The sequence below is a fragment of the Momordica charantia genome, assembly GCF_013281855.1.
Source record: "Momordica charantia cultivar OHB3-1 chromosome 10 unlocalized genomic scaffold, Mcharantia_2.0 BLBB01000010.1, whole genome shotgun sequence".
NCBI lineage: Eukaryota > Viridiplantae > Streptophyta > Magnoliopsida > Cucurbitales > Cucurbitaceae > Momordica > Momordica charantia.
In genome coordinates, this window is record NW_028275158.1 from 23,029,260 (window position 1) to 23,049,259 (window position 20,000).

Below are 20,000 nucleotides of genomic sequence, written 5' to 3' on the forward strand. Positions count from 1 at the left end.
ATTCGACAAAACAGAAGTACAACATGGAATAGATTAGATCCATTATATAATGTAACAATCTATCCTAACAATGTTTTGATTAAAAAGCTAGAGGAATATACGTCTTCTTTACATTGAATTTTAGCAAAAAGAGTGAATATATGACAGTAGTTTGACTTGTCTCTACTTCTCTCAAAATCCTGAAGATCAATTCCTACTTGGATTATTTATATCCTTCGAATCCATTATTACATAGATTAGCTAGAATAATCTATTCACCTGTACGTGACATTTCAATTTGGTAAGACGAGGACATTGTCACGTTTTTTGATTGTTCTTCATCAATTTCATTGCTGCAAACATATGGGACATATCCAGCTCGTCTCATCTGTTGTAGAAATGTTCTCAAAAGCATGTAGATTTCTTTCTTCTTTGGATGTCTTTTATCCTTAACCATAAAAATATCCAACTGACCTTGAATTTCAATCCAACTGCAACTTGGATGTTTAACCACTCCTCTCTTTCTCATCAACTTTCTTATTCTCACAACATTCCCCCAATCTCCACGTTCAGCATACATATTCGAGAGAAGAACATATCGCCCAGAATTCTCAGCATCTACCTCCAAAAGCTTCTGTACTACATATTCCCCCAATTTGATATTCCGATGGACTTTACAAGCAGCAAGCAAGGATCCCCATATGATAGCATCAGGCTGCATCAAGATTTCCTTTATTAGATCTTTTGCTTCTCCAGGGCAGCCAGCTTGGCCTAGTAAATCAACCATACATGTATGATGGTCTTTTAATGACACCAAACCATGTTGTGCACTCATGGATTGAAAGTAATGGCGGCCTTCATCAAGCAACCCAACATGACTACAAGCGGAAAAAATACTAATCATCATGACATGATCTGGTTTCTCTCCTAATTCTAACATTTGATTGAAAACTCCAAGAGCCTCATTACCAAAGCTATTTTGTGCATATCCAATTATCATAGCATTCCATGAGACACAATCCCTTTGCACCATATGTTCAAACACCTTACCACCATTCTCAACTGATCTACATTTCATATACATATCAATTAGAGAATTCCCAACAAAAATATCCGACTCTTCTCTTGATTGAAATCGAAATCGAAATCCATGCTTTAAAACATGAGAGTGAGCATGTCGGCCGATAACCCTCCAAATAGAGAGTTACTTGGGAATAATGTTGGTATAAATTAGACAAAGATAGAATCACTTGCACCCTTATTCACTTAGTTTGTGCTAAGAAGATCATAAACACTAGTTTTCTACATTTTAGTATTGTCAATGGCAATTGAGCTAATTTTGGTGCATTTTGCTACAGCTTTGACGATACTACAACATCAGATCCAGATTTATAAAGCAGTAGAAAACGACAAATTGATAGTGAAAGGACTGCTCAATGGATTTACCACAGTAACTCGGAGAAATATCTGAAATTTAGAGATGGGGCCCACTTATCCTTTGTCTTATTTGAACCTCTTTGTTTTATTTTCATTCTAGTTTTTATTTGATTTTCTTATATGGCTTTGCGTAGCTAATCTAATTTGTGAAAGGGAGGTTGTTGTGAACCCTTATGGCTGTAGACTTTGTTACTGTTTTTAAATGATGAAGAACATTGAGTTGAAGTTGTTTTATAAATTTATTTTCAATATGTTTGATCAGCATGTTAGAATACATTCTTGTTAACTTTTGGAAAATCGTAATAGGGAGCGAAATACTTCATCTCGAGCTAGAGCCTACTTGAGTTTAGCGTGTGGTGACTTAGGAATAAGCCTAGCTTGGTCATGAAAACTGTGCATATATGCTGTTATTGTTTGTCTATCAATGTTAACAGTAGAAAAAATCTGGTATTATGCTGTAGCATTGTCCGTTAAGTCCATGAGAGTCACTTAGCCGCTTCCCCCTTAATCACTTTAATATCAATATTTCAGTTCATATTTGCGCATTTTCCTCAAACATTTTGCTGTCATCTGTCTTGATTCATTTTAACAGTAGTGTATTGGTGTATTGTTTTAGTTGATTTACTTTAGTTTTCCTATTTGTTATAAATACTTTGCTTGTTTAAAATCCCTCATCTTAAGTGATTATTGAAGTGTTTAACCATCAATCCCTGTGGATACGATCTCTTTTTCACTTGCACAAGGGGACATAAATCGAACCAACATTGGCCAAGCTGCAAATCAGCAAGGTTTGCACCAGCATTGAGGAGATTGTCAAAGGTGTAGTGTGTAAGCCAAAGACTCCCTCTTCAAAAGCGAAAGAGTATAAGTGCCTCTTCATTCTCTCCATTTTGTGTACACCCTGCAATTAACGCATTCTAAGTAATTATATTTTTCACCATCATATTTAAGAACATACATCTTGCAGCTTTGACACTTGATGCTTTTGCATAGCCACGTACCATTGAGGTTTCAGACACCACACTCCTAATTGACATCTGATTGAAAACTAGTCTAGCCTCGTTAATCCTGTTATATTTGGCATACCTATCAACCAATGCATTGCCTAAAATAAGATCATTTCTAAATTCATCACATTTCACAACACGAGCATGAATCTGCTGACCTTCTTTGATCGTCGACATAGTTGCACATGCACTAACCACACTAGCAAATGTTACTTCATCAGCTTCAACCCTACATTTGATCATTTCAAAAAAATAATGATAATAACAAGAGCCTCATCAACCGGACCATTCTATTCATAACACATAATCAAGCTGTTCCAAAAAACTCTACTTTCACGGTCATTCCATCAAAAACACTTTGAGCGTAGTCAACTCTCCCACATTTAAAGTACATATCTATTAAAGCAGAGCCCATATACGCATCTGATAAATAATTTGACCTATATATTAAACTGTGGATTTGGGAACCCAATTTCAAATATCGTAAACTTGCACAAGCACTAAGGGCACTACCGAATGAATATTCATTCATCAGAAAACAATGACTATGCATTCGAGCAAAATAATTTAAAGTTTCATCAAAGCGGTCACGTTGTTCAAAACCTGAAATCATAGAATTCCATGAGTATTGGTCAACTTTGGGCATCTTCTCAAAGATGTCTACAATCAAGAAATCCGAACTTTGTAGGTTTCCAAAATAAGGGGTAAAAATCAATTATGCTAAAAAAAAACTGCTTAGCCCAAAAAACCAGAAAAGATAAGAAGAAAGAGTGAGGATATGTAATTTCATAAGTGACATAAGTAATGAAGATGAACCCGAATGTTGGAAAAAGGGCTGCTTAGCCCATAAACCCGAATGTTTGCGGGAATTTAGAGAGAGAGATGAATGACAAAATTGTCGTCAAAGTAATGAAGAAAATGATTAAAATTAAAGGGCAAAATAAAAGGATAAGTTTCTCATTATTGTACCTTTGTATAAATAACAATAATATGACTTATTTGGATCGTCATTCAAACTTTTTCTTTTGTGTCTAATAATTTTTAAAGTGTCACATATGTCTCTAAACTTTCAATTTTGTGTCGTTCTTTGACTTATTCGATGTTTTTTCAAATTCACGAAACTATTAAAAACAAAATTGAATTTTATGTTTAATGGTATTGTTAGGGTCAAGGTCGAAACTGACATTGACACGTGAAAAGACACTTGTTTTTGGGCATCAGCTCGGATACGTCGAAGACGATCAATGAGAAGGGCCGACATGTCCTTAAACAAAACTCAACTCAGCTCCGACCTAGGGAAGATTTTGACTAGCAAAAAGTTGTCTGACATTTGGCAGAGGACGATTCTACTTAGTGGATCTTCCAATTGTAGGCAAAAACCCCATTAAATGACAATACAAGTGTCGTAGCGACAGAGTCACACTTCCAATGCTCCCTAGTCCTATAAAAGGTGGGGTCCCACCTTAATGCAATCTCTTGTATTCTATATAAGCGGGCTTGACACCAGCTTGAACTTAGTTTCAACATAAGCTTCGGAGTGTATTTGATCGAGCACCACCTCTTGGCTAAAATTGTGCATCAACAAATATCATAATCTTTCAATTATATGTCTTTTATAAGTTCGTGAACTTTTTAAAATGTCTAATAGGTCAATGACTTATTAAAATAAATTAAAAGCTGTAATACTTATTAGGCATAAAATTGAAAGTCGAGAGACCTATTATACATTTTTTTTAAGTCTAGAAACCTATTAGATATAAAATTAAGAGTTTTAGAATCTATTAGACACTTTTTAAAATTTAGATACCTATAAGACATAACTTTGAAAATTCATTGACTAAACTTGTAATCTTACCAAAAAGAGAGAAGTAAAAATATCAATTTGGGTCATAAACTTGCAAGCTATATCAATTTGTACCTAAATTTTCAATTTTATCAAATTAAAAACTTGAATGAATGTTGCAATATTCACTTTAAACTTTCAATTGCAATTTTTACCTTCTGATAAATTTTGATTAGAAGAATCGTTGAAAAAAGTATTATGATAGGTATCCAATGAATTATAAAACATATATTTGGCATGCAATTCATAGGACTAAGGCAAAAATAACATTACTTTTTTGTTGAAATTTTATAAGTTATGGTGGAGTTTTTTAATATCAATTTTGTGCAAAGTTTGATTTTCATTAAATTATTTAGTTTTTTACATTACTTTTTATTAAAATTGGTGGGTAAATTAGAAAATTTCCAAACATTTTACCGGTTTTCATCATAAACTTTCATTTCATTAAATTGGATCCTTAACTATCTTATTGTAATTTTTAACTTTTTTTTACCTTTGAATTTGTAAGGGGTGCAAATAAAGTTTCACATTGGTTGGGAAGGGAATGATCATCTATATAGATATATGAAGATGACATTCCTTTTAGCCGTCGTTCTCCTCCGTAGATAATTTGTAACTTTTTTTTTTTCAAAATCTCATAAAATCTTAACAAACCAATTATTAAGAAATCTATTTTTAAAAAACAAAGGTTAAATTAATTTAACTAAAAAATCTAAAAAAACCTTAACAAACCAATTATTAAGAAATCTATTTTTTAAAACAAATGTTAAATTAAATTTAACTAAAAAATCTAACGAAATCTTAAAAGACCGATTATAAAATTAAATCATTCGATGAATGTGTGATTACAAAAATGTTGAGTAATAGCTATATATCCTCGTTTAATTCTAGTCCTTGAATAAATGAAACTTTGATGAATAACTAATTGATTTTCTTTCTTTCATATATTCCTTTCTCATTTCCTAGTCTATTAATAACAAAACGTATTTTTCCAATGTATAAAATAAAAATTCCAATGGCTTTTGCATCAAAATTAAATTACGAAAAAAAAACGATTTCATAAATATCCCAATTTAATTTGAAAGAAAAGTCAAAATTTCATGAATCTAGGCAAAGATTGCATATATTTAATTTAAAAAGAGGATCCAAATTATTAAGGAAAAAAAACAATTTCATGAATACTAGTATTTAATTTAAAAGGAAAGTCAAAATCAGAGAGAAGTAAAAAAAAAAAAAAAAAGACTAGTGTGGATCCCGATTCGGGATAGCAGGAGGGGTCATATATCCCAATTTGTCTCTAGCTGACCGGGTCAATTCAAACTCACTAGAAATAGAATTGAGAAGCTCTAGGAACTAGAATGAACAGTGCTGTAGCAATAAATGCGTAGATTGAGACTTTTTAAACATCGTTTCATTTTTCTTTAATTCGCAATAACTCGGGATTTCATCCCATAGAGATGAAAAATCTTTCGCCTGTAAATGAAATGGGATGAATTACATCTCGATGATATCTTTTCGTATCAAAATATCATGAATAACAATATCTGAGCTAGAAAATCGATTCATCGTCGAATAGTATAACATAGGAAGATCTTTTATCCATACCTAATTATAAATTGGATTCCTGATTCAATCAAGAATTTCTTTTTTTTATTACTTTCTTTTTTATTGATCATTTTTTTTTCGATTTTTTCTTTTCTATAACACCGACTGCCTCCTTGTACAATACAATCATCTGAGTATCATCTGACCGCCTTTACACCTGACATCTAAACTTGTATGAAAATTCATATTCTGCTTATGACATCTAAACTTGTGTTCTAAGCCTCTAAATAACAAATTTTCATCATCGTTCTTGCTTCTTCATTAGTATTTATGGGAAGATATCATTTGATTGAATTTGTTTTATGATAGATTTAATTTATATTTTGAATGCGTTAAATTTGATTTTTAAAATTGATTTATTTTAAGACTTGGTTAGAATTTTTTTAGTTAAATTTAATTTAAAGTTTATTTATAAAAAAAATCTTGGGATTTTTTAGTTAAAGATTTGGTTAGATTTTTTAGTTAAATTTAATCGTGCATGTCGTTTCTCCAAAGAGACGACCCCACCTCACCAGGTTGTCTCTTACAAACTATTTTCAAGTATTATTCTTGAAAATAGTTTGGTGAGAATATATTTTTTTAGAAAAAGTTTTTAAAAAAACATTATTAAAAAAAAATCCGAGTAGTTTTGCTTATTCAAACAAAAGTGACATTGGAATTTTTTTTCCTTTAATTTTGTAAGTTTGGAGAAATTATTTAATGGTCAATTTTGTACATTAACCAAACTTAATTTTATGTATGAACTTGATTTTCATTTGTCTAAAAAAACTCATTAGATTAGTGATTTCTTAGAATTTTTTAAAATTATTTTTTGTTAAATTAATGGGTGAATTATTATCGAAAATTGAATAGATGGTAAAGTTATAACATTTTTCTAAGTTTTAGAGTTGAGAGGAGCAATTTTTTCCCCTTTATAATTTATTGGACTCAATTATCTACAACTTTTAAAGCTTAAGGTAGATAGCAACACCTATCCAAATTTAAGGTGCAATTTGATGAAATTGAATGTTTTTTGTATTATTATTATTATTATTTGGAATATGGCCATAATTAAAAAATGGTTGTTTATGCTATAGGTTACGCTTAGGATGGTGAGGGTTGGTCGAGCCTAGGACTTGAACAATGGACACTCCTAATTGAATTTAGAATGGACAAATCTTCCCCATCGTTTCTCCTCCCCTCTCTCCATTCCTAATTGAATTTAGAATCAAATTATTTAAAGAGAGTTCTCTTACTCGAATTCGTACACAATCATAAAAAGCTATGAGGTAAAACAATCTCCTCTAATATTGGATTTTATGTCCACTCGAGTATCATTGATACTAAGCTTAATTTATGTTGAGTTATAAACTAGTCATTATTTCTGTCCACTTAATCCACTACAAAAAGTTTCTAACAAAAGTCCCTAATAGATCCTTGAAATTTCAATCTTCTATCTCATAGATTTGTGCTATCCTTTGTTAGTTTAACACTTACACCATTAATTATAGCCAAAATATTAGCCATGTAATCATGAAATAATACAATTAACATATCACAAAAACAATAAATTTCGAAGTTTCTGTGAAGATCTGATCACTGCTTACAAGAAGAAATAAAACAACTATGTAGTTAGGGGAGATCGACCTTTACAGAGATGATAGAAAAATGAAATAAAGGGCCTACATAATGCATACCATTTTGGATGGTCTAATGTGTCCAAGTCATACATGCTAGGAACTCGGGAACGGTAGCTATGGAAAATCAAAATGCTTCAAATCTTACACCCTACCAATCAATGTTGTTTACCTATGAATTAATCTAGTAGCAAAAATTATACAAGTAAACCTCCCAAGTGAATGTATATCCATTGGGCATTGCCTGAAGCTACTTATTATTTAACCTTATAAAACATGGGTACACAATCGCATGCTACTAAAAGATAATATTTTACAGATGATAAAAGAAAAATCAATATGAGTTGGTGGGTGAATCAGGATTAGAAGCATGGTGGTTAGTGGTAGTTGACGAAGATGGGTAGCTGCTCGGGTCACTGGCTTTTCTATTGGGAAAAATCAAATCGTAGATATAGAATAAAAGAATTGTTCCCTAAAGCTGAATATTTAACCAATCTGTAGAGTATAGTCGTACTGCTTCCAGCCGTCGTGCTGTCACTGCCTGGTTTCCTAGCAGCGCTCTTTCAAGAGTGGCTTCAAATTTTCTTTTCACCCTCATAAGCGTCCAGATCCTAAATTATGTAAACCTACAAATTGGTCATCCAGTGTTGTTCAGTTCCGCAGCTCTCTGTCTCATCATTTCCATCACAGCTGCTCTTCTCCGTGAATCAGACTGCTGCTGCAGCCGCCTTAAGTGCTCTTTGAGATCTCTGAATTACATTACAATTTGAACCTCTAATTTCAGTTATACTGCACACATAGATACATATGCATACACACAGACAGACATCACACACACACATACAGTAAAAATAGCTTCACGAATGTACAATCCAAATATGAAAAAGAAAATTATATAAAGGTAAAGGATAGAAAGTAGTTCTTGCTGAAAGGATGTCCACATTACCTGCAACGGGGTACATGGCATTGAGATTCTTTGCATGCTCGAGCATGTAGTTGAAGGAGATACCACATTTTCTTACAGAGAACACAACCACCAGATGCACGTATTTTGCATTGTATCCCATGTCGAAAAAGCCCCTTCACCTTACGACAATTTGGATACTGACAATGTGCAGAACGACATTGAGATGCATGCACCAGAAGATCGAGCATTTTTCTAAGCTGCAACATCAAACTAACAAGAGTGAGGCATAGAAACTGAAATAAGAATTCATGAATGCAAACACATGGGATCGAAGAAAAATGAAACATAATATTTCAAGAGTCAAGGTGATCGCCCAAAATAGAACAGATATGAGGAATAATGAACACCACAAACACTGCCAATTGAAGGGAAGGAGAATTCTAGACCAGGGCATGCTATATCACAATATTAAGACATTGCAATCTGATTTATTGAATCTTTGGCCCTGATAGCTTCCAACATAGCAGCTTCACAGGAAAATCTGTGACTCAAAACCTTCCAACAGATTTGGTTTCCTACCCCGATAATCTTTATAAATCCATTTGGGAGGCCATGCATCCGAAAAAAGGTCAAGTTCCTAATCTGGGAATTAAGTCACTCTTGCCTCAATATTTTTGACAAACTGCAAAGAAGATACCCCTGGTGGTCTCCCTATTGGTGCTGCTAATGCAAAGCTGGTTTTGAATCACAATTTCATATTTTTGTGGATTGTCCCTTCTCTACAGGGATTTGGAAGAATTTCTTATCCATTTCCTTTTAACAAATATAGCTTGAATTCTCTTTTATAATGGGAGAAGTACTTTGTAACTTCATTCGATACGTTTTGACCATTTTGTATAATTTCATATCATCAATATATTGTTACCTATCCTAAAAAAATCTTTGATCTGCTAGAAAACTGCACATGTTTAAATAAAATAAGCATCTATCTCGTAAGATATATGATATTCGATAATCCAATTGGAGTTTTCATTTCCCGAATTTCCTGGACCCTTAAGTGTTTGGGTTGGATTTGTCAACCTCCCTCTCCCAGATACAATTTCTTTCTTTATAAATACATGTGATGCTTATCCATCTCCTCCCTCAATAGCCATCCGAAACAGGTTATTGACCTCAATACATGTGTTTATTATTTTTGTTTTATTACTATTACTATTATTATCATTATTTTGTTTTCTTGAGAGCCAAATATTGGTCCCTGCAGTTGATGGTTTGGCGGCTCACCAAATTTGTGATAGCGCCTCCAACGGCGGAGCACTTGTCCCTGCTGAGGATGCTTGAGTTTCGTACCCCACCCTCGAGATAGCACCTCAACCTAATCATTATATTAACTCCACTAGCAAGCACGCTCAAGTTTCGTGCCCTACCTTCTTCTTGTGGAACTTCCTTCACCTTCCATGATTGGGTTGGCCGGGGGCTGCAAAATCCAATATGTGTAGGTCTTCTCCTTGCCCTTCACAATTCTCTTATCTTCAAAGTTCGAAGATGGGTCGCCCTTGTTTCTTCCCTTGTGAGGCTTACCTTTTCGTGTGGTTCTACTTTCCTGATTTCTAGTTGTGCCTTGTCCTCATCGTTGGTCTATTCAATTGGAGAAAGTACTTGATTCTTGTTCCTTGTACAAGTGTTGGGGGGCCCATTTAGGGGGCAGGGTTCCATCCATTAGTCAATGAGGCGATAGTGGAAGGTGGTTCCATCCATTAGTCAATGAGGCAATAGTGGAAGGTCTGCTGCCTTTGCCTTTACCCCTGGGGTTTCCCTTAGGGGGCGTCTTATTAGTGCTGGCTTCTATGTGGGCCCTCTTAGCTTCAATTGTTCTTCAAGTGGTTCCCGTGGGCAACCCCTTAGATAATCCTAAAATCCCTCCAAAAGAAGGCAAATCAGTTGGTAAGGAGTTGTGGCAACTAAGAAAGGTTTAAAAGAGTAGAGGAAATTAAATCGTTCGATTTAACTGTGAGGGTAAGAAAGCTTCTCGGGAAGCAGCAATACTGGTGGTTATCCAATGAAGGTCTTAGCTTGGAATATCAAAGAGCCCAAGGCTAGGGAAAAACATAGGTCGGTCAAGGGGATGCTTACTTTGTAAAATCCAGATATACATTTGAAAACCAAATAGATTACCCACTATCGGGAGTTGATTAAGAGTGTGTGGAGGAAATGTCATGTAAGGTGGGCTGGGTTGGAGTCGATGGGGGCCTCAAGGGGAATTAGCATATTACTCCAACGGTTAGAGATTGTTAGAGGTATTTTTTCAATGCCTATCTACTTTAGGTTCCTGAAGGAGGGATAGGTGGGGTGGGTGTCCAAAGTGTATGACCCTACTAGAGCTAAGCTTAGGAAAGCCTTTGGGAGGAGCTAGGGAGTTCGTTTGGTGTGTGAGACTCTTGTTGGTGTGTGGCAAGGGATTTTAGTCTTCTGAGATTCTCCCCTCGAAAAATTCCAACAAAAGTAGGATAACCAGATTTAGAAGGAAGTTTAATGGGTTCATCGAAGATTGTGTCCTGTTTGATCCATCCTTAAGAATGGTAGATTTACCTGTTCTAATCAGACGTGCTGTAGTAAACTAGATAGATTTCCCATGTCCAAAGGTTAGATGGATTCTTTCAATAGTAGAAGACATTTCTTAGCTCCCGTGGTTACTTCTAAACATTGCCTTGTTTGTAGTAACCACTGCCTTGTTTGTCTGGATTCTGGTTCTCTGAAGTAGTGACCATAACCCTTTAGATTCGTGAATATGTGGTTGTCTCTGGATTCTGGTTCTTTGAAGTGGTGACCATAACCCTTTAGATTCGTGAATATGTGGTTATCCCACCCTTCATTCAAATCATCCTTACCTTCTTGGTGGTCTATCACGGCTTCTAGGCAATGGGATGGGAAGGGTTTTGCTTCATGAGTAAAGCTTCGATCCTTTAAAGAGTGTCTTAAAACATGGAGTTGAGAGGTTTTTGAGGATATCAAATTCAAGAAGCAAGAGATTTTGCCTAGGTTAAACTTTCCGGACGGGTTAGAAATTGAGGGTGCTTTACGTGAGGCTTACAGAAGGGAACGAGATAGCTTTAAGGTCTAGTTCGAGGGTTTTTGTTAGGAAAGAGGACACAAGGTCGAAAACAGGAGAGGAGTAGAACACCATTACCTCCTTGGTAAATTCAAATGGAAATCTTGGAAGAGAGATAAGAAGATAGAGGAGGAGATTCTTTCTTTCTTTACTTCCCGTTATGCCTCTAAGGTCTCCCCAAAACCTTTCCTTGAGGGCTTGGATTGACATCCTATCTCAAATCATGACAAATTGGATTTGGAAGCCCCTTCCTCAAATCGCGATAAAAATAAATCCCCAAGACCATATGGATTCTCTATGGCATTTTTTCAAGACATTTGAGATTGTATTAAGAACGGCCTTTGGAAGGTTTATATTGGGATTTTTTAGATAGGGATCTTGGACAATTTTCTGAACTAAACTTCTATTTGTATCGGCTTAGTGACCAATATTTATAAAATCACAGCCAAAGTCTTGGCTGATAGGTTAAGAAAGGTTCTCCCTACTAGAGTTCCAAAGAACCTTTATTGGTAGAGCGTATCATTTTCAAGATTGACTTTGAGAAAGCCTGTGATCATGTAGACGGGAACTTTTTGGACAAAGTCTTGGGAAAGAAAGGCTTTGTTTTTAAGTGGTGATCTTGGATGTGGAGCTGTATTGGTCAGTTAAAATACTCCATCCATATTAATGGTTAACTAAAAGGTAGGATTGATGCTTCGAGAGGTTTGAAAGGTATCCTATTTCTCCCTCCCCCTTTCCCTCGGTAGTTGATACCCTGAGCAAGATCATTTCGAGAGGGGTGGGGGGAATATTCTTGAGGGCTTTCAAGTTGTTAGGAATGTCGGCATTCCACCTTCCATTCGCAGATGATGCAATTTTCCTCTGTCCTGGCAAGGAGGAGTCTTTTTGTTAATCTAAATCATATTTTGAGGTCCTTTGAATTTATTTCTGGTTTTAAGATCATCAGAGGCAAATGCCTAGGGTCAGGTATTAATTCTGACCCCTCTAAGCTGGACAGCTGGCCCTCCCTACTGGGGTGTGAGGTTGGTTCTTTTCCCACTTCCTATTTGGGTCTTGATCTCGGGTTAAGAGTGTTTCTTTTTGGGATTTGGTTGTTGAAAAGGTTCAAAAACGTCTCTCCTCTTGACAGAGAGGTTTCTTTTTTAGGGGTAGACTAACTCTCCAGACCATCTTGAATGGAATTCTAATATACTTCTTTTCCTTCTACTTTAGTTAGTAATGCCTTAGAAAATGTCAGGAGGGATATCTTATGGGATGGGATAGGGAGGGGAAGAGTTCTCATTTAGTTAAGTGGGCTTTGGTTACTCAGTCATTGAAGTTGGGAGGTTTAGGCATTGGCAATGTTAGGGTGTGTCGCCCTCAGGAGTCTGACTCTTCATGGCATAAAGTTAAAGTTATTGTGAGTAAGTACAGTCTTTGTCCCTTTGAGTGGATCTAAGAGGGGATTAGAAAGGCACTCCCAGAAATCCATGAAAAGTTACTTCTAACGAATTCCCTTTGTTACTTATGTGGGAGATGGTTCAGATATGTACTTTGTGGAGGATAGGTGGTTGGAGGATAGCCTACTCTTTGTTTCCTAGTCTGTATCATTTATCCTCGATGAGGAATCAGTCAGCAGCTTCTGTCCTGACCTCATATGGAACTTCTTCTTTCCCCTGTTCTTGGTTAACAACATCCATATGATAGACTTCTATATTTTGTAGGGGCGAAAGAATAGTCGTTTTTGGAGCCCTAGCCCTTCTAAAGGGTTTATGTGCAATTCCTTTTTCTATTGCCTCGTAATGGTGGATTCATCTGCTCCTAGTTTTGTCCTCTCCTTGCTTTGGAAGGTTAAAGTTCCAAAGAAGGTTAAATTTTTTGTGTGGCAACCTTCATGGTAGAATGAATACTTTAGAACGAGTTATGAGGAAGTCGTTTTCAATGATAGGGCCACGGTGTTGTATCCTTTGTAGGGGACAGTAGAGGAGTTGCTTTCCTTTTTGCCCTTTCATGAAAAGGGCATTTTCTTTGGCTTGCTAGGGCTTGGTCTATTTTATAGGGATTGTGGATGGACTGATGGAGGGAAACAGTAGAACTTTTAGGGGATGGTTAGGGGCTGGAGAGATCTTAGAAGGATGTTTGTGTTAGACCCCCGTAACTAGAACTTATTCTAGAAAGGGTAAGAGTGTAAATGTACGCGAGGGCAGGGAGGGAAATGTACTTGAAGAGGAGAATAATCAGGGATGAGGTGTAATGGCTAGGAGAGAGAAAAGGGAGTAAGGCTAGAAGGGAATTGGGTAGAAATATTCCTTAGGAGAGTAGGCGAGGATCATTCTAGTTTTCAGTGCAAGGAGGTGTGTAAAGGAGAGAAACTCACCCTCTCGAATTGGTGGGGTAGCATTGTTTTGCCTAAGGGCTTGTTATTTGAATACCAAGAAGTATTGTGAGGAGATACCTCACAGTTTGGTCTCTCATTAGATTTCATGTTTCTCTTTGGGTGGTTAAGGACTTTTGTAATTATCTATGAGATCTTATTTTGTTAGATTGGAGCTCCTTTTTGGTTTAGTTTGGCTCTCTCGCTAGGGTTGTCCATTTCTATGTCCTCTTTGTATTCTTTCATTTTGATCTCAATGATAGCTCAGTACATTTTTTACAGAAAAATAATAATAATACCGCAGAACTGAAGACCAGAACAAATTGAATTCTAGTCAAAACTCAAAGTTCGATAGATTACTACGAATATTGAAATGTTCTAGAAGACCTGAACAATACATCCGTGCCTGCTAATTAAAACAAAAAAAAAATCAGAAACGAGCCATTATAATATTGTGAAAAATAAGGAATCAAGCACTAAAATGATTTATTTATTGACTTCTTAATCATATCGTCTAATTAGATGAACATTTCGTTGATCATCACAAAATACTACTATAACACCCTTGGGTGTTGGCATAATGGTAGGATGCTTTGGTTTTAATATACATGACCCAAGTTTGAGTCCTTGCATGTCTCAAAATAAAATTACAAAATACTTCTACATTGATAATTTCTAGACGTTAGGAAAAGATTGTGACTACTACATGCATAGATCTCTTTCACAACATCAAGAAAACCTGAAGTGGCATATAGTTGAAAGGCCATAAAGAAGTATGTTGCACAGTGTTGTGGGCATGCTTGTCCAGGGTGTGTTACCCATGGCCGCATGTCCAAACCATCCTCACCACTCGCTTTCCTCTCATGTCTTTAAAGCTTTCTAGTGTAATTTTCTTGTATCGGGTTTTTGGGGTTGTAGGTGGAATTTGGCCGAGCGACTTTGGAACTAGGTGTGTATTAGTAGGATATGTAAGCACGCCAAATTTCAAGCCAATCGGAGTTCACACGGGCCCTGTAGGCCACCGAGTGACTCCTCGCCACTTAGGACGTCTACACCTGCCACACCAAAAATGCCTTATAATGTACCTTAGGGGGGACCAAGTAGTCATCAAACCTCCCCCCGACCAAGTGTTGTATACTTTCTTGCAATCAAAGCTTTCTTGCATCCAATGTCTACAATGCTTGTTTTAAAGATGTTTTCAACTGTTTTTCTCTCTCACGTTTTCTAAAACCAATTTTCTCCTAAAACGTGAGCGGAGGCTAGACCCACGACCGAGATTGTCCGCAACTTACAGTTTTTCCTGGCTGACTTGCTCGTTTGAGTTAGAGCAAGTGCCGCACAATCGCTCGAGCTGCTTCGAAAAAGTGCGATTGTGACACACAGCATACAGCATGCAGGCCCTTCCTTTAACCGAATATGCATGTAAATTAGAATGACAAGAATATGCCTAGATGAGTAAATAAGGCCAAGACATTATGCAATAACAAGAAAATATCTACATCACCTGCAAGACTCGTAGTTGCCGAGCTTCTTTATTTTGTGCATCTCGATCAACCACGGAAGGATGATTAGTCAACTTATGAGGATGATCAATACCCCCATCCTTTTGGAAACAGGAATTACATACATCATAATCAGGGCAAACTTCACAACGCCAGCCTTGACCAGTTTCAATGTCTAGATGACATAAATTGCATGTTGTGACGAAAGCAGGAGCAGTTGGATTGTGAAGATGGTATAGTACCATCATTGAAGAATGTTTAGCCCGCCGAAGAGTATCATACTGATAATGATTTCCTTGGCACAAACTCAAAAATGCTTGCCTAGTGTCAAAAAATTCACTCTCAAGAATCTCATCTTTATCCTTTGTATCAACAGGCACGTCATTGATTTCATCCTGTGAGTTAAGTCAGCTATCACATATTAATTCCAAAGCAAAGAAATATACAGATGACAAATAGACAAATGCTTAAAAACATTTTCATGCTTTGGTTGCACAAAATGTTAATTATTTTTTCAGATAACAGGTACTTCAACAACGGTACAAAAATACTGAATCTATTTCCATGGACTCAGAAACATACAGGATAGAGCACATGTTTCTCTCTTTGATTTATGGGATGTTTTTCTCTTTCTTCACGTTTTTGTTCTGCCTCAAAGCACCTGTGATCAGATTATGTCAGGGAAAAAATATATATATAAAAAAATAGGTCTTTTCAGAAGAAACATCCAATGTTTTGAAAGGCTAAAGGCGGCCTCGAGGCTTTTCCTCTTGAATTGGCGAGGCATAAGCCTCGAGCCAGTACTCAATTTTAATTAAAAGAATTATACAAATCTAAAATTTGTATGATCAAGTATTGCTAAACATAATAGTTATATAAAAGTATAGGAAAAAATCACAATTTAATTGCCACTTAGATAAAAATCCTAAAAGAAGATCCTCAATATCATTACTAATATCGCTACTATTATCACTAGTACTATTATCACCAATAGGATTGACTTATTCTATAAAATTTGTCTCCAATGTTTTTAAAGTCTAGGCAGTAAAAGTAGTGATAGATTGAATCGTCACCACACCTATAGTGCATTCCATATGCAAAGAAACCTTTATATTTTGTGATAATTGGGCAAATTACTAATATTGTTCTAATCATTACACGAGGCGTAAAGACTTTAAGCCTTGGTGCATCTTCAAAGAGGCGTAAGCCTCTTATGGTTCAAAAAAGGCGTAAGTCTCGAGGCTAAAAGTTAGAGCCTTGCCTCGAGGCGAGCCTCAAGGCGTAAGCCTCAAAAGCTTTTTAAAACATGGGAAACATCATTTCAAATTCACCACTGCCATAATTGACAACGAAAGACGACCGCCAAAAGTTAATAACCACACAAATTAAACTAAACAAAGTAAATAGATGCCTCGGGTATGGTTGATCCTATATCTTCCCATTTCCCTTCTTTATACCAGGACTTTTAAAATGAATAGTTACCTGACATTAAGAAAATATAAACGAAAAGAAACAATTGACGAGAACTAGGACGTCACCTCATTATTTCGACTAAAAAAACTCCCAAAACAACGTTTTCCCAAGTCTCCATCAATATTAGATATTACTTCCAATTCATATCAATAGAAACATAAAGAAATATCTAGAAGACACTATCAGCTCTAAAAGAAAGGCAAAACTGTAGCAAATAGCTGGGAATGGAGAAAGCAATCATCACCTTCCGGAATTCACCCATTGCTTTTAAACATAAGGTCAAAAAACAATGCATAAATTTCAGAAATTCTATTGAGCAAAAATGAGGCTTAAAAACCCTGAAAAAGATTCATATAGATAAATTATAGATTTCCCCCTTTGGAATCTTTTGCCCCTCTTTTGTAATATCATTCCATTAAAGAAATTATTTTTTCTTGTAAATATATATAGACTTTCCCTCATGGTTTAGTCTGATAACTCATTACCAAAAAAAAAATGGAAATCATATGTATTTACAAAACAACCATCAAATGAAGACTATTTTAAGTTCTTTACTTAAATTGATCACTCTTAAAAGTATTTATAAAATCATGATCGTGATTTTGGCACTAATAAAGAAATAAAAGTCAATATTGAAAAATAAAATTGCATTTCTAATACAAAAATAAGAAATTTAACCTTTTTTTTTTTTTTGAACAAGAGACAAAATTTTATGTAAAGGAAAGATTTGGTAACTATAGATTTGGTGAAAGAAGGAAACTGATTCAGGTTAAACTAAATATATTAGTTTTTTCTACTGCTTATCAGATCAAAAGCAGAAATTGAGTTTAATCAAACAAGCTGAGACAAATTACCTAACAAACTAAACCATGAAGGGGGGAGTACACAACTTAACCTATATCTATACATATGTATGTATGTATGTATACAATGCAAAATGTTGCCCAAAAAAAAAAGTGATAACTGCGGGCTCTTACTTATCACATAGTTGAAAGTTCTTGCATTGGTTGCAAGCCCAACGACTTCCAGATACCATAAGAATACAACAGTGACTGCATGCGTGCTGTAAATGAACCATGATAAAATCTTCCTTCATAGGAGAAATAGTTTCACCAAGCTGGAGAAAAAACAGATATCAATTTGAGATAATAGGTTTAATGCAATTAAATTGATTATCTAATCTTCTAAAAAATGGTTATTTATGCTCATAATTTTACTATTTGCAAAACAAAACCCTCTGCTAGCATAGCAACTATTCATAAGGATGCGTTCATAATTACGAGAAGTACAAGAACATATTTAGCAGAAATGAAAATGGCGTGACATTACTTGATGTGAAAGAGAAAAATAAAGGTAGCCTAAAAAAATACGGCCAAATGAAGGGCTGCCACAAAAACACAATTATACAAAAGAGCCCCAAATGTCAATAAATTTTTAAAAAATTATTAAAAAAATAAAAATAAATAAGAAAAACTAGTTACACTCATCCAAAGGCATTAAACATAGTCAAATTCCATGCCCCATCACATTTATATTTTTATATTTATCATTAAATACAAATTATTCTGCTTAAACTATTAGGAGTGCGTTTGGAATTGCCTTAAAGGTGTGTTTTACATTTACCGATAATATCTAATTGAAGCACCACATACAAAAATATGAACCAAAAGTTCTGGAAAAAAAAAATTACTTTATGCATTAGTAGCAGATCCTTCGACGCGTTACCAGAAAGATCAGACTGACCAGATGCTTTTAGAGCTCTCTTTGTTATTGTCTTTTTAGTCATCCCCTTTTTATTCTGTTTTCTTCCATCCTCTTCTTGACGAAGCTGATAAATCAAATCCTCCGCAGCACCAGGCCAATAATCACCATCAAAATATGGCAGCCTGGGCTGCTGTAACCTTAGCCTTACATTCACCAGTAGATACAAAGAAATGGTCATATAGATTAGTCAGATCAACAACAATATTTTCCTTGGCAGCTTTTCTTAACATTGATAAATACCTGAAATTGAACAGCATGCCAAACAAGGAGTTAAAAATGAATAAATTACTTATATATGGAACTAGCGAAACTAGAAATATTATCCATAAATTTTATTCTGACTCTTACCACTCCCGAAGTTTATCAGATTTTGGTGTTTTCTGGATTTCCGGATGACAATATAATATATAATCTTCACCCTTCAATGGAGGGCAGGCCCATATATAGCAGCTTGTAAAGCCCCGTTTTTTGCAATATTCAAGGTATCCTATCTGAAAGAAGAAAAAGGAGGGAGATAAGATGCTATAGCTCCTTGCAGAGAATTTAATAACAAAGGACATGACTAAAACCACTCACAGGTATATGAAATAATAATTGTCTAGATAAGAGTATTTAAAATAATAATAACTGACCAAAATTTCATGGTAAACAAAAGTGCGGAGAGCCTCTCCAGTGTGTGTCTTAATCTCAGGTCTGAAATACTTCACTGAATCAAGGTATGAGAGATAAACACGGCGCTGATTAGGAAACTGACATTCAGACCCAAATTCTTGAACATACATGCCAAATAGGCACACTTCTACACCTTCAATCTTCTGAAACAATAGAATTGCCTGGCAAGAGATTTTAAAGAAGATAGCTTCAGAATACTGACATCTTATTGCCTAGCAACTCACGTTACACTAGAAGATTATATCTATATAGCTAGAAAATAAATGATATGTTGGTCCCAATAATAGTCCATGGTGCTTTTTCTTTGTACCTTAGATTTATAAGGGAACTCAAACGGATAATTTTCTTCTTGAAAAATTTCGAGAAACCTTTGCTTCACTTCCAACTTTTTGTCAACTGAGGAAACGACTCTAATGACAAGTCCATCTGCTCCAGGAACCTAGCAACATTAACAGGACAAACGAGTTAAAGAAACAGAACACATGCTGAATTTCAAATAGCAGTCAATATAGATCACGTCTCTTTCAGGTGTTTTCCATAAGAAGAAAATGTTTCAGAAATCCACCAAAAAAATGTACACCAAAATTGAAATCCGAGAATCTGATTCAAGATTAAAACCCCTGGCAGCACACCACAACATGTTATGGCAAGGGAAAATACGCTTACAGAAACATTTGTAGATAATTAATATCCTAGATAGGTAGCTACCATTGAACTCATAAACATTCAAAAC

The 20,000-nt window shown here is 35.4% G+C and overlaps 1 protein-coding gene and 1 pseudogene across 1 annotated transcript; both read right to left on the reverse strand.

Moving 5' to 3' along the window:
* Positions 1-250: 250 nt before the first annotated feature.
* LOC111024805 (pentatricopeptide repeat-containing protein At2g13600 pseudogene) lies at positions 251-3,684 on the reverse strand (annotated as a pseudogene).
* Positions 3,685-7,508: 3,824 nt separating this feature from the next.
* Positions 7,509-19,080, reverse strand: LOC148208802 (histone acetyltransferase HAC1-like). The gene is made up of 7 exons (XM_088116967.1): positions 18,944-19,080; positions 18,522-18,835; positions 17,809-17,948; positions 15,941-16,019; positions 15,361-15,753; positions 8,434-8,651; positions 7,509-8,236 (listed from the first exon to the last, which is right to left on the reverse strand). The coding sequence occupies exons 2-7, from the start codon at positions 18,771-18,773 to the stop codon at positions 8,125-8,127; spliced, it is 1,194 nt and encodes a 397-aa protein (XP_087973093.1). The 5' UTR covers positions 18,774-18,835; positions 18,944-19,080; the 3' UTR covers positions 7,509-8,124.
* Positions 19,081-20,000: the final 920 nt, after the last annotated feature.

What these genes read in the sequence shown, in the direction of transcription:
- LOC148208802 (XM_088116967.1), bottom strand. Translation starts at nt 18,773, where the DNA reads ATGACCATTTCTTTGTATCTACTGGTGAATGTAAGGCTAAGGTTACAG. An exon ending in AACTTTCAACTATGTGATAA is followed by an intron (nt 16,020 to 17,808) that starts GTAAGAGCCCGC and finishes ATCTGATCACAG; the next exon opens with GTGCTTTGAGGCAGAACAAA. An exon ending in GGCAACTACGAGTCTTGCAG is followed by an intron (nt 8,652 to 15,360) that starts GTGATGTAGATA and finishes TTGATGTTGCAG; the next exon opens with CTTAGAAAAATGCTCGATCT.